The sequence below is a fragment of the Balaenoptera ricei genome, chromosome 8 (genome assembly GCF_028023285.1).
Source record: "Balaenoptera ricei isolate mBalRic1 chromosome 8, mBalRic1.hap2, whole genome shotgun sequence".
Classification (NCBI taxonomy): domain Eukaryota; kingdom Metazoa; phylum Chordata; class Mammalia; order Artiodactyla; family Balaenopteridae; genus Balaenoptera; species Balaenoptera ricei.
The window spans coordinates 13,359,778-13,374,765 of record NC_082646.1 but is presented as its reverse complement, the minus strand read 5'-3'; the positions used below and the strand labels follow the sequence as shown (position 1 = coordinate 13,374,765).

Genomic DNA, 14,988 nt, shown 5'->3' with positions numbered 1-14,988 from the left:
GAGGATTATTTTTCATGGAAAATATATTGAAGAAAACGGCAGTGATGAAGATTTTTCTGGTATTGATGCCTCCAAACAGAGGAGATACAGATAGATATAGAAAATTTCATTATTTTTCCCAAGTTTTGAGAATAGCAAAGTTTAGTAGCTACTCTGTGTTTGTTCAGAGAAACAATATATTTAAATGGAAATGGATGTCTGATATGTCATATACTCAGGAATTAAATAATTAATGATAATTAGATATACTTTCTATATACTTGATTAGATTGTATTAGAGCTGTCTCTTGCTCGGTATATAATTTGCTTTGTCTGTCTATGTATCTATATACTTTTAAGTTTATTTTTTAAGTTCACAGGATAAAACTTCTGAAAAGTACTTGGTGGTTTTTGTCATTTGTTGGGGGGAGGGTATGAGAAGTTTTGGAGATTTCTGTATTATGTTACTGATGTGTTTGTATGTTCTTTAAGGAACTGGTATAGAGAAATAGTAATCAGTTCTCAGGGCTAATAGGCTTTTAGCTCCAGACAGATGTTCCAGTGTATGTAACTTACATAGCTGTCTTTCAGAACTTGGGTTGAGTAAATTCAGAGGTTGTTTTGAAATATAGAGAAGTCTGATTATATTCTTGAACTCTTTAGGAAATAATGATGAGAGTACCGTAAGTTAATGTAACTTAGTGAACATTTGCTGAATGTTCACAATGAGTTTTAAGCTATTTTTCTTTTTTTTCAACCACACTAAAACCAAAGGTATTAACTTATAAATATTATGTCTCTATGGTGTGTGCTTTAATGAGAATGTATCACATTAATCATTTAAAAATACTAACTTGGGTGTAAGTGATCTGTTTTACATGAGTTAGGAAAGAAGGAATGTATCTGTGAAAAAATAAATCTTTTCCAGTAGTGACTACAGTGGAGAAGCATGGCAAATACTCACTGCCTTAACCAGGTGGTCAAGGTTAACATCACCAGTGATGTCATGTGGACTTCATGTACCCTCCAATATGATGTGTTGAGATAGGCACTTCACTTCTGTGATATTGTGTCCATAAACTCATAACCCCAGTCAGAGCATGAGAAAAACATCGGCTTTACATATTGAGACACGTTCTACAAAATACCTAACCCCAGTACTCCTCAAAACTATTAAGGTCATGAAAAACAAGGAAAGACTAAGAAGCTATTACAGACCAGGGGAGACTAAGGAGATGTGACGAATAAATATAATGTAGTATCCTAGATTGGATCCCAGGATAGTTAAGGACATTAATGGAAAAAACTGGTGAAACCTGAATAAGGTCTAGGGTGTAGTTAATAGCACTGTACTGATGTTGGTTTCTTAGTTTTGGCAAATGTACAACAGTAATATTAAGGGAAACCAGAGCTGAATGAGGGGTATATGGGAATGCTTTGTACTATCTTTGCAACTTTTCTGTAAATCTAAAATTCCAAAATAAAAAGTTTATTTAAAAAATAAGTAATATTTTTTAAGTCTATAAACGTATTGAATGTCTCTTAAGTGCAAGGCAGTGTGCTCACCACTGCAGGGCATAGAGTGTGTAAGGCACCTTCACTGTCCCTGCCCTTAAGGAGTTGTCATCCAGCTGGGGAATAGGACAACTGATACAAAGTAGAACATGATGAAGCCAGTACAGAGTGTGAGCAAGATGCTGTGGGGCATGTGGGTATGGGGTGTCTCAGTTTGAAAGTAGACATTGAATGAAGACTGGGAATCCTTCCCCGCCCCCCCGCCCCCCCCCGCCCTCCCCAGTATCCACACCAAGAAGATAGCATTTAAAATGAATTTTGAATGGGCAGGACTTAAGTAACCATAGTCATTGGAAAGGAAATACGTATCATACCAGAAAGCCTGGGCTCTTGAGTCACAGACCTGCTCTGCCACTTATTTGCTCTGTGACCTTGGGCAGGTTATTTGATGTCACTAAGTCTTTGTTTCTCCTTGTAAAATAGGATTAGTAATTTCTATTTCAAAGCATTATTATGAGAATTAAATGAGGTATACATGTAGCTTAACAAAGTATCTGATACACAGTAGGCTCTTAATGTTAACTATTAGAGAAGGAGAGGACATATATTACTGATGTAACACCATCACTGAAGGCCTGGGGCCTGGAAAGTATAGAATGTTTTGGGAAATATTTAATAGTATATGTCTAGAAAGGTGAATCAGGACCATATTGTGAGTGCTTTGACTTACAAGCATAGCAACTTGAACTTTTTTAGTGGTTATTGGGAAGTCATTGAGGATTTTGGTGTAGAAGGATTAAGGAGGTTGAGTCTGTGTTTTAAGATTAATCTGATAGAAGAACGAGGGGCATGTTGGAGATTCTCATGTGGGCTGCTGCCTTCCCTTTTACCTGGTGAATTAGATTAGTGTTTCTTTAGGTTTAAAATTCTATGAAACAGCTCAAAATGCTCTGAATGATAATGTTGTAATCTGTTACCATGTAACTTGGGGGTCTCAGAAGCAGGACCATTAGTATATTATCAAATATACTTAATATGTTTAGTGAAAAAGGCCATTGATATTTTTAGATATATTGGCTTAGAATTTTTTTGAATAGGTGATGCTTTTTGCCTCGCCCCACCCCCCTTTTTTTTAGCAGCTTAAGCAGATAAGAGTTAAACAGTACTTCATTGACTTCCTGTGAAGCTTTGTTAAAAGAAGTTCCGTTGTATCTATTTTTAAAGCTGATTACTGTGAGCAGAGGATGCTGCTATTGAGTTATAAATGTCATCTCAGTAGGTTCTCACTCATCATTCTTTGGATGACACTAGTGTTTGCATATAAGGTTTTGGAGTTTAATGAATAGAAAAAGCAGCTCAGTTATCACTGAAATAGTACCAGTAAATGAAATACTTAAAAGTATTGTTCACTTCACTATTGAGCAGTATAATTATTTATCATCATCTATGTAGGTTTTACAGCCCACACCATGGCTGAATGGCAAAGAGTGAGTTATATTGTGACCTCATTTGGGAAATATTTTACAGCTCCAAAATGGTATTGTATGATGTTGTGCAGTTTGTTTGTCAATCATTGTATTGTGTTAATCATTCTGAAATTTACCCACTGGGAAGTACAGGATCGTTGGGTCTACAGATATTATTAAAATAGATTATTGGGGTTTTCCCCCAATGTTTTATTATAAAATTTTTTTATTATAAAAGTCAAACAGAAATTGTAAGAATTTTATAATAATTGTATACATATTAACTAAATTATTGTTTTCAAAAGGAAAGCTCCACTTTCTTCTCTTTTTAAAAATCAAAACGACTTCTGAGTCTTTGAACCATTTTCACATGTGATAGTATTTTCATATAGCTGAGATGATTTTTGATGTTTCCATGTTATTTCTTCAGAAATGATAAAATTCTTTGAGTAAAATAATCCACTACAGATTCTGGAGTTTAGCCAGATCCCTAATGTTACGAGTAGATAACAGTATTTTAATTTATCCCCATATATGGTTCATACAATTAACTGTTCATTTAAATTCCATAAGATATAAGTTTATTTAAATTCTTTGCAGGCAGAAATAAAATATACTTCTAAAAATTATTATTTCTTGACATAATTTCTAGTCCTCTGTCACATAAGGATAAAGTGCTAGCTTTCTTTCTCTCATGTTTTTCTTCTTCAATCTTATGAAATTAAACTGCTGAAGTTAAGGTTTCTTTTCCAGTTTCAAATCAGTGATATAGCATAAATTTATACATTTTTATAAATGGAAAGATATCTTTAAGAGTAATTGGTTCCAGCTTCCTTATATTACATTGGAATCAATGGAGGCCCAGAGAGGTTAAATAACCTCACAGGACACAATAAATTAATGGGAGACCAGGAAATACATTTTAGATTTCTAGTTGTCTTGACTGTTATATATATTTTCAGGTACTCCTTTGTAGAAAGAATAAACAGAGCATGCTTGTCAGTTATAGAATTTATCTCTGTCAAAATGGAGTTTCAGAAAAAGTACCATAAGTGAGAATATCTTTATGAATACATTGGACTGATTGTTTTGTAAGTCATCATTTAATTTTTTTCTAGAAGATCTCAACCTCTCTCTCTTTTTTTAAATAAATAAATTTATTTATTTATTTATTTATTTTTGGCTATGTTGGTCTTCGTTGCTGCACGCAGGCTTTCTCTAATTGTAGAGATCAGGGGGTGCTCTTCGTGGGGTGTGCAGGCTTCTCATTGCGGTGGCTTCTCTTGTTGCCGAGCACGGGCTCTAAGGCATGCGAGCTTCAGTAGTTGTGGCATGTGGGCTCAGTAGTTGTGGCTTGCGGGCTCTAGAGCGCAAGCTCAGTAGTTGTGGCGCACGGGCATAGTTGTGGTGCACAGGCTTAGTTGCTCCACGGCATGTGGGATCTTCCCGGACCAGGGCTTGAACCTGTGTCCCCTGCATTGGCAGGCGGATTCTCAACCACTGCTCCACCAGCGAAGCCCCGTACTTGTCTTAAACATTAATAAATACACTTTAATATAGAGGGTTAATATATCTCCCCATACTATGTTCTTTTTTCCATTTCCTCTTTCTCTGCAACGTACTTTGTGGCCAAGAGTTACAAGGCAGCTTGTTTTTCAGTATTTTGTGTAATAGAAAATACATTGGTTGGCATCATTTGAGGAGTTTTCTGTTTATCTCATATTCATATAAAGGCTACTTTCCCACACTGTCTTGCTTGATCTATAGAAATGGTGATTGTGGTTTCTATCAGGTTGTATTTATCTTTCTACTTTTGAAGCTAAAACAGGAGCTATAATTGTGCATTTAATTTTTATATACTTAAATATTAGTGACATATAAATCTTAGTCCCTTACTAGCTGAAATTATGCACAAGAAAATGTATACCATTACTTTAGGCCTGGGGTACAAAGGTACATTGGCTTTTAGAATAGGACCTGAGGTAGGGGGAAAAGAACTCACACCAGTCTTGAACCTTTTTAAAAATTGACACTGCATACTGAATCAGCATTTGATTATGGGGAAGTTGTGAGAGGACAAGAGGAGGGAAAGATGGAAGCTATAGAGTAGAATTTGCAGTTACTTAGATGTAAATGGTTAGCGTGAAAGATATTAAAAATGACTTTCTTCAAATACTGAGTTAAAGAAAAGCTTGTATTGATCCTACTTGCTGCTACTCAAAGAAAGAAAAGTTTTGTCTTCAGGGCATTTACAAAAAATAGAACAGTTGTGTTTCTTTGTGGATATTTGGAGAAATGTTAGAACATATTGTATGAATTGAAGTAACTGCTGACAGAATTTTGAAATGTATTGCTTACTTGTAATAAGCCCAAATATCCATCATGCCTCATTGTTCTTAGTTTACATGTTTAGACAGATTTTGCTGATTAAATTCTGCCCTATACACTGTAGACACTGAGCCATAAGCCTAAGGCCTTAAAATGTTATTGAAACAGAATTTAAACTCAGACCAGTTACAGAATACTCTGACCCATGGGCTTTTGCAGATTCTTTTTTTTCGTTTTAGGAAGTGTGATGCTTACAGTGCACATCTCTGGTGGTTTTAAGAAATGTAAGCTGGCTTTTTGGGGGATGCATCCTTGAGTATGAAAGTGTCTTAAATTGATTTTCAGTAACTATTTCAGTCAGCACTTCAAATTGCTCTTAGGCACCTGGTGCCATTACATCCTTGCGGTCAATAACTTTCACCTTTTTGTGGCTGACTTCACAAATTAAAAAAGCTTTTTGTCCATTATATTTTGGTATGTATATTTTATCTCTGATCTAGCATAGTACTGGATACCTGGTAGATTCTCAGTGGAAAATTATTTAAAGAGTCAAAGATGCTGACATGGCCCAGTCATCCAAAGACTCGCTTCCTGCCTTCACTTCAGAATTGGCTTAAAAATCAACAATAAGAGAGGTTCCTGAGACCACCCCCTCTAAAACGGCAATCTTACATGCCTCTCTTCTCATACCCTGCTTTGTTTTTCTTCAAAGCCTTTTTCTCCTACTACCTGATACTCTGCCATGGGAATGTGAATGCTATAAAACTAGGAATTTTGTTTTGTTGCATTGTTGTATCCATCCCTAGTGCCTAGCACACAGTATACAGTCAGATGTTTTCTAAAGGTATAATAAAGGTTAGAAATTATGCCAGATGCCAAAGGGATATAAATATATATCAGAAATGAATTCAGCCCTCATGTACACAAATAACTGTAGTACAAGATGGATTCAGATGACATAACAGAACTTCAGTGAAAATACTGGGGGTATTTTAGAGGTTTATTACTTCTAGCTGGCTTCTTAGGAAATGACAGTTAAGCTGGGTCTTTTGCAGACTAAGGAACAAATAAGCAGTAGTTCAGAGGTGCAAAAGTGAATAAGGGTAGTATGTATAAGAAGAGGTAAAATGTTCAGTTTGAGTAGAATATACTAGTGAAATTAGTTATAAAGGTAGGTTAGACCCAGGTTAGTGGAAAGTCTAAAAATCAAAGTTGAGTTTGGATTTTGTCCCACTGGTACTGTAGAAATTGTTACCCCCCCCCCTTGAAAGGCAGTTATATGTGGTATGATTGAACGTGCATAGGAATAGACTGAAGACGGAAGTTTGAATTATGGAGTAGGTAGACGCAGGTAGCAAGGAGTGCATATTAGAATAATAATACAAATTCAAAGGTAGGATTGACAACAGATGATTAGCAAATTGACAAGTCAGATATGGAGAATAAAGAAAATGGAGGCAGCTAAGATGACTGACTCTAAGGTTCTGAACTTGTGGGAAGTAAGATGGTGTTGTCATTAAATACAGAAAATAGAGAACATGAAGAAAGAGCAGGTTTGAGAAAGAAGGTTAGTTTATTTATTTTTTAGAGGCATAAAGATTTATTTAATTCCAATTAACAAATTTGTTTTTCTTTTTTTTAATTGAAGTATAGTTGATTTACAGTGTTTCAGGTGTATAGCAAAGTGATTCAGTTGTATATATATATTCTTTTTCATATTCTTTTCTATTATAGGTTATTACAAGATAATGAATATAGTTTCCTGTGCTATACAGTAGGTCCTTGTTGTTTATCTATTTTGTATGTAGTAGTGTGTATCTGTTAATCCCAAATTCCCAAAATCTGTTATTACCGCACCCCCCCCAATCCCCAAGGAAGGTTAGTTTAATTTTGAATGTGTTGCTAGCATTTGAATGGAGAAATGCAGTAGGCAGTTGGAAAGCTACTAAGGCCTAAGATTTGGGAATCTTTTGCAAAGCAGTTTCTGAAGCCTTGAGATTGCAAAGGAAGAGTCAAGAGAGTACATGGGGAAAGAAAGGAAAATGATGGAGAGCAAATTCTTGGGAAATAGTTATGTTAGGAGAATAGAAAGAATAGCCAAAGGAAGAACAAAAGCAAGTAGGAGAACCAAGAGAGGATGACATTGGAGAAACTAAGGAAAGACATTTTCAGGAAGAAGTAAGATTCAAACCTATTTCTTGCAGAAAGAGTTCTGTTGTAACCTTGGGAGTATGATATATGTATTGTGTGGGCCAAAAGGTTTGTTGAATTTTTTCTGTAAGATGGCTCTAGTAGAACTTGGTTGTCTTTAACTTCATTCAAAACAATTTTGTTAGATTGTATGTGACAGCTGTCATATCAGTGTGCATTTAAAAAAAGACTTATCAAAATTGGTGAATTTTTGTGTAGTCATTTTAATATTGAAGATGGAAGAAAAAAAGCAATATTTTCAGCATATTATGCTTTATTATTTCAAGAAAGGTAAAAATGCAACTGAAATGCACAAAAAGATTTGTGCAGTGTATGGAGAAGGTGCTGTGACTGATAGAACATGTCAAAAGTGGTTTGTGAAGTTTCATGCTGGAGATTTCTTGCTGGACGATGCTTCACAGTCAGGTAGACCAGTTGAAGTTGATAGCTATCAAATCGAAACAATAATTGAGAACAATCAACGTTATACCACGCTGGAGATAGCCGACATACTCAAAATATCCAAATCAAGCGTTGAAAATCATTTGCACTAGCTTGGTTATGTGAATTGCTTTGATGTTTGGGTTCTAAATAAGTTAAGCAAAAAAAACCTTCTTGACCATATTTCCGCATGCGATTCTCTACTGAAACATAATGAAACATTCCATTTTTAAAAAATTGTGACGGGCGATGAAAAGTGGATACTGTACAATAGTGTGGAACGGAAGAGATTGTGGGGCAAGCGAAATGAACCACCACCAACCACACCAAAGGCCGGTCTTCATCCAAAGAAGGTGATGTGTATATGGTGGGATTGGAAGGGAGTCCTCTATTATGAGCTCCTTCTGGAAAACCAAACGATTAATTCCAACAAGTACTGCTCCCAGTTAGACCAACTGAAAGCGGCACTCGACGAAAAGCGTCCAGAATTAGTCAACAGAAAGCGCATAATCTTCCATCAGGATAACGCAAGACCGCATGTTTCTTTGATGACCAGGCAAAAACTATTACAGCTTGGCTGGGAAGTTCTGATTCATCCGCCGTATTCACCAGACATTGCACCTTCGGATTTCCATTTATTTCGGTCTTTACAAAATTCTCTTAATGGAAAAAATTTCAATTCCCTGAAAGACTGTAAAAGGCACCTAGAACAGTTCTTTGCCCAAAAAGATAAAAAGTTTTGGGAAGATGGAATTATGAAGTTGCCTGAAAAATGGCAGAAGGTAGTGGAACAAAAGGGTGAATACATTGTTCAATAAAGTTCTTGGTGAAAATGAAAAATGTGTCTTTTATTTTTACTTAAAAAACCGAAGGCACTTTTTGACCCACCCAGTATTTTCTCTGATACACATTTTTCTGCTATACTGTTTAGCATAGCTCTTTACACATAGTAGGTTCTCAACAGCTTAGCATATCTTAAGGGAATCATGGACTCTCTCCTGCTTATCTTTAAGGATTAACATTTGGCAAAATGTTATATAAATATTGAATGCAGTCTGGTGTCCTGCAGAAGTCTTTGGGAAGTCATTGGGACTAATTTGTGCTTTGCAGATTTTCTATCATGTTATCTGTGATATATTCTCGATAGTTTCTATTTTTGTTTCCTCTTTGGTAAAATAGTAAAAGTCCTAACCAGCAATAATTGAAGGCTCTCAAAGTACCAGGAGGAAAACAGTTAATGGAGTTTAGGGATTGGATAAGTGCTTGTATTTTTTATCTTACTTGAGCTATTTAGCATATGAATTATTTTAGGCTGTCTTCAAAGAATATTAATTTTATCACTTTTGTAGGTGCTTTCAGAAATAGGAAACTAGAAAGAATATAACTTGATACAAGTGCAGGAAGACAAATATCAAAAAGCTGAAGCTGATTTGTTGAAAAGCTGATTAGAAAGATTTCAGCAGTGTTTTGCAGAAAAGTTAGGGCTATAGAGACTTAGTGCAGCATTTTATCCAGGAAAGACAAAGATGGGACTAGTGGTGACCCTCCAGTATAGCATTAAAAGAGAAAAATCTATCTGTATTAAAGAGAATTTTTAGGCAATAAAATTGATCATGAATTGACTTGAAATTTCATAGTCCACTTGTATGACAAAAATTGACTTTTTAAAAAATTAATTAATTTTATCTTTGGCTGTGTTGGGTCTTCACTGCTGTGCGCACGGGCTTTTTCTAGTTGCGGTGAGCGGGGGCTACTCTTCGTTGTGGTGCACGGGCTTCTCATTGCGGTGCCTTCTCTTTGTTGCAGAGCACGGGCTCTAGGTGCGTGGGCTTCAGTAGTTGTGGCATGTAGGCTCAGTAGTTGTGGCACACGGGCTTAGTTGCTCCGCGGCATGTGGGATCTTCCCAGACCAGGGCTCGAACCCCTGCATTGGCAGGCGGATTCTTAACCACTGAGCCACCAGGGAAGCCTTTATTTTTAATTTAGATGAGTTGTGGTAATTTAAACATCCAGATTAGTTCATGCAAAACAGGAAATAATACATTTTGCTTTTCTAACATTTCTTTTGTGAGTGAATGGTTATAGCAGTGTACAACTTCTTACACTTATTTGTTGAGTCCTCTTTACCTGTCATCCTAAAAAAGTAAGTTTGTTCATGTAAGTTTATGCTCAGTTATTAGGTCTGATTAATTTAAGATTAAAAGTCTTAAAATAGATTACTGTTTAATTTTTCTTATTTACCATATAACATTGAACAGAGGGAAAGGAGTGGACCTAGTGAATGCAGCAGTCTTTCTTGCATTATAATTACACACCTGGTGTAGTGAATTCAGCACATTTAACATAAAAATAATTTTATGTGTTCATTTAATCATTGCACTTCTGATCATTTGTAGGCGAAACCTAACCAAACTGTCCCTGATCTTCAGCCACATGCTGGCAGAACTAAAAGGAATCTTTCCAAGTGGACTCTTTCAGGGAGACACATTTCGGATTACTAAAGCAGATGCTGCAGAATTTTGGAGGAAAGCTTTTGGGGAAAAGTAAGACTCAAAATAATGAATTTGAACTATGAAGAACTGAAGCTTGTGTTTTGGGTTTTTGTTTAGTTTTTTATTGATGGAATATTTAAAACATGGGAAACAGAAAAATAATATGTGTGTACCTACTTCCCAACCTTTTTTGCTCTGATTATTTTTTTTAAAAGAAATAAACCTTTGCAGTTCCGTTGAAACCCACGCTCTTTGATTGAATGCTCTTCTCTTTCTTTGCTCATCCATTATGCTGTTAATGGACATTTACATTTCAAACTATTTGCTATTGCAAAACAGTGCTGCAGAAAGCAAAATTGTATTTGTCTTCATATGCAAGAGTTTCTCAATAGTTACATACCTAGAAGTGGAATTGCTGAGTCAGGGGGTTTCACATCTTCTGCTTTGCCAAATATTGCCTAATTGCTTTCCACAGTGGTTGTACCAGTTTATATTCCTATAAGTAGTGTACACATGTTCCAGTAGCTCTGCAATTTGACTAACACTGATGATATGAATTGGTATCATATTTTGCGTTATATTCCTAAATGACAAGGGAGCTTGAGCACCTTTTCACATTTGTCACCAATCAAGATTCTTATTCTGACCTTCCTATTCCTATTCCTGACTTGTCCATTTTCCTATTGAGTTGTTTGTCTTTTTCCTCTTGTAAGATACTAACTCTTTGTTAGTCACTTACATTAGAGATATTTTCTCCTAGTCTACAGCTTGTCTTTCCACTTTGTTATATCGTCTTTTTGATATTCAGAAGTCTTACATTATATAGACAGTTTTATGAGACAAGTTTATGTTTCTAAGTATTAATATAAATATTCTTGAATAGCCTCTGAAATTTTGGTTCAAAGAACTGAAAAGGTAGAAAACAATAAAATTTTTCAGTTGAATATACAGATCCTATTGTAAATCTCCCTTTAAATGCTCTCTTGCTTTCTTTTTAATTGAAATATAGTTGACGCACACTATTAAGTTAGTTTCAGGTATATACTACATATTGATTTGACGTTTGTTAAACGCTTGATTTATTTTAAAAAATCATGTTTAAACATTAAATATAGAATAATTAATGATTTTTAAAAACTTAGTTGAAGAGAATGGGAATGAGTTTAACTTTTTCCTTTAACTTAATAACTAGCTACATTAGAAAAGAGCTTGAAACGCCACTTGTTCTCTTACTTTCAGGCAGGTGAATACCTAAACTTTTCAAAGGCAATGAGATTTTATTTTATTTTTTAAGATCTTGAGAAATAGAAATCCCACAATATCTTTTGCTAGCCATATCTGGGGTTTAATCATTCTTATGTTAAATAATTTCTTCTTCATCTCTATCAGAACTCTGTTCTTCCTGTACCTTAAGCCTATATTCCTCTAGTGAAGTCCTTGATAGTGTGGGTTCCTCAAAAGAACACAGAGTGTTTTATGTGCTTTTAAGAAGTTAAACACAAGCTTTCAGTTAGTAAAGATCTGGACACAGGTTACATCTGTTATACAAAAGGATAATCTTATCTCTCTTTCCAATGCTTCTCTAATAGAACAAATGTCTGAAGAAAGATGAGAAAGGGAATGAACTTGTGGCATTCTGCCAAAGAAAAGTAGAAAAAGATGTCTCTATTATTAATTTATTCATTAGAAAGTTAAGAAATGTATCATTTATGCCCTTTCTGTTCTCAATGTAAAATATAGTTGAGCTTCTTTAAGAAAATTGAAATTGATATTGAGAGCTTAATGTGGCTCTCTTTTCCTTGAATGTAGCAATGCCTGAAATTATCTGTTATCTCACTCTGTGCCTTCTCTCCTACCCCCCACTCCCATTCTAGGACAATAGTACCTTGGAAGAGCTTCAGACAGGCCCTTCATGAAGTACATCCCATCAGTTCTGGGCTGGAGGCCATGGCTCTGAAATCCACTATTGATCTGACCTGCAATGATTATATTTCAGTGTTTGAATTTGACATCTTTACACGACTCTTTCAGGTAGGATACTAAAATGTTGGCTAAACTAGTTATTGCTATTTTTCTGAAGAGAAACCTTTTTAAAAAATAACATTTGGACATTTGGGATTTTTGCCTATTTTGAAAATATTTTTATTCATTCTAGAAACTATATCCAAAAAAAAAAAAAAGTTTAAAACTACTTTGTATTTTATATATACATATTTTTTTTTGTAAAAAGAATAACTATATAATCTGCTTTATTCCCCTCACATGTATAATCTTTCTCTATTATTAAATATTCTTCTTTGCATCATTTTAATGGTTGTAGAACATCCTAAAGATGGGTATAATATATTTAATGAGTTCTGTTATTGAACATTTATGTATGTTTCTAGCTTTTTCTCCTATGCTATTGAAATTCTTGATTGTTAATACTGAGATGTATTGATGCTTCACAAAGAACTCATTTCTTTCTTTTTCTAAAAACAATGGGTGGATATTGCCACCTTGCATAAACCTTTATTTGAAACTTCTTACTTGCACATCTAGGCCTTGCCCTGTTTCTCTGTTTTTGTTTGTTGTTTAGCCTCACTACTGTTGGTTAGAGCTGCTTGGAAATTTTCTGAATTTCATTTTGTACAGTTAAGTTTCTCCCTATAAGCATGTGTAATTTTCTTCTTAGCTTTTCAGAGTTCTTATTTCCCAAACATGTTTGTCTTCCCTTAAAGTAACAACATGATTGAAAATATGTGACACTAAATGGAGAATTTATAATTGAGAATTCAGGTTGTTTTTCCTTTTGTTCTTCATTGCTCTGAGGCTGGTTGTATGTCTTGAGCCAAATGGTCTGATTGATCTCTTGTTTCCTTAGCCCTGGTCTTCTTTGCTCAGGAACTGGAACAGTCTTGCTGTAACTCATCCTGGTTACATGGCTTTCCTGACATATGATGAAGTGAAAGCTCGGCTCCAGAAATTCATTCACAAACCTGGCAGGTCAGTGCAATGAAGCAAAGAGGTTTATTCACTTGAACTTTATTCTCCTGTGACCTTTGCTGAAATAGAGGAAATATGATCTTTTACTAGTTCCCCAGTGACCACATTTCTGCGTCAGGATTGATGTCTGTCTATCAGAGGAATTGACTTATTCAGATACTATGATTTGATAAATGCTTTCAAGCCACTTAAGAATTGAGCTTATATGTCTTTTGCTTTTGGTCTGAAGCCACTGAAGAATCTATTATTGATGGTCCTTTTGATTTTTGTCTCTGTCTTGTCTTTCCACCCTAATGCAAGCGTGTATATTAAAGATTTTGTTTCTCTCTGTTCTCAGTTACATTTTCCGGCTGAGCTGTACTCGTCTGGGTCAGTGGGCTATTGGGTATGTCACTGCTGATGGGAACATTCTCCAGACAATCCCTCACAATAAACCTCTCTTCCAAGCGCTGATTGATGGCTTCAGGGAAGGCTTGTGAGTACATACTGTTTTCCATCTGCTAGAGTCTAGGAACTTAGGGGCTGTAAAACTGCATCATTAATGACTTTATTCCAGGTTTCTTCTACAGATAAAGATTCAGTACACATATTGACAGGTTATATTGTTTGGATTTTCAGCTTCAGTAGGACTTTTTTTTTTTTTTTTAATATTTCAGCTTACTTTTTTTTTTTTTTTTAAACTTTGGGTTTGTTTATTTTATTTATTTATAGCTGTGTTGGGTCTTCGTCTCTGTGCGAGGGCTTTCTCCAGTCGTGGCAAGTGGGGGCCACTCCTCATCGTGGTGCGCGGGCCTCCCACCATCGCGGCCTCTCTTGTTGCGGAGCACAGGCTCCAGACGCGCAGGCTCAGCAATTGTGGCTCACGGGCCCAGCCGCTCCGCGGCACGCGGGATCCTCCCAGACCAGGGCTCGAACCCGCGTCCCCTGCACCGGCAGGCAGACTCTCAACCACTGCGCCAGGGAAGCCCCCAGTAGGACTTTTGTTTTTATTTTGAAAGGATTCCTTGAGTGAAATTATTTTTCTCTACTACTTCACTTGTTACCCTGAGTAAATTTTATCTTTCTTTTTTTCTAAATGTTAATTTATTTTCAAATCTATACTAGATTTTAAAATATACCAATTAGCAGAAAACGTTACCTGTTATTTGACTAGCCAACATTAGAATGATTAGATGTTCCTGATGGCAGCAGGCTCAATGGCCTTCATCTGCCTTCATCCTAACTTCGTTTTGATTCAGCAGCATTTCTTCAGGCTATGGGCTTTTGTAACCTCTGCTAATATTTATGACTAAGTTCTTATTTATTCCAGAATTGCTATTCCTTTTGGAATTCAAATTGATTATCAGTTGGTAAGCACTAAAAATACTAACAGTTGACCAGGTATCAGAAAACTACTTGTGTTTTAAAGTGATTAGGAAAATCCATTTTCCATTATGCATCATCTTCTACAGTAACATTGGAGCTGAAAGGGGTACTTCCCCAAATGTCAGAGCAGTTTGATGCTAGAAGCTTCCTGGTAGTTGATCTTGGTGGCTTAATTTGCTTCTTGTTACATTTCTTTTAAATTAACAGACTTCTCTGGTGGTCCAGTG

The 14,988-nt window shown here is 35.7% G+C and overlaps 1 protein-coding gene across 3 annotated transcripts in view; it reads left to right on the top strand.

Annotated features, from left to right (window-relative positions):
• CBL (Cbl proto-oncogene) overlaps positions 1-14,988 on the top strand; it is a 90,542-nt gene that overhangs the window by 45,158 nt on the left and 30,396 nt on the right. For 2 of the 3 annotated variants that reach the window (XM_059930214.1, XM_059930215.1), the window contains exons 3-6: positions 10,316-10,462; positions 12,286-12,442; positions 13,275-13,396; positions 13,734-13,871. In XM_059930214.1, the coding sequence (XP_059786197.1) occupies positions 10,316-10,462; positions 12,286-12,442; positions 13,275-13,396; positions 13,734-13,871 (564 nt within the window). The remainder of the gene's footprint in view (positions 1-10,315; positions 10,463-12,285; positions 12,443-13,274; positions 13,397-13,733; positions 13,872-14,988) is intronic. The other variant, XM_059930216.1, reaches the window with a different exon arrangement.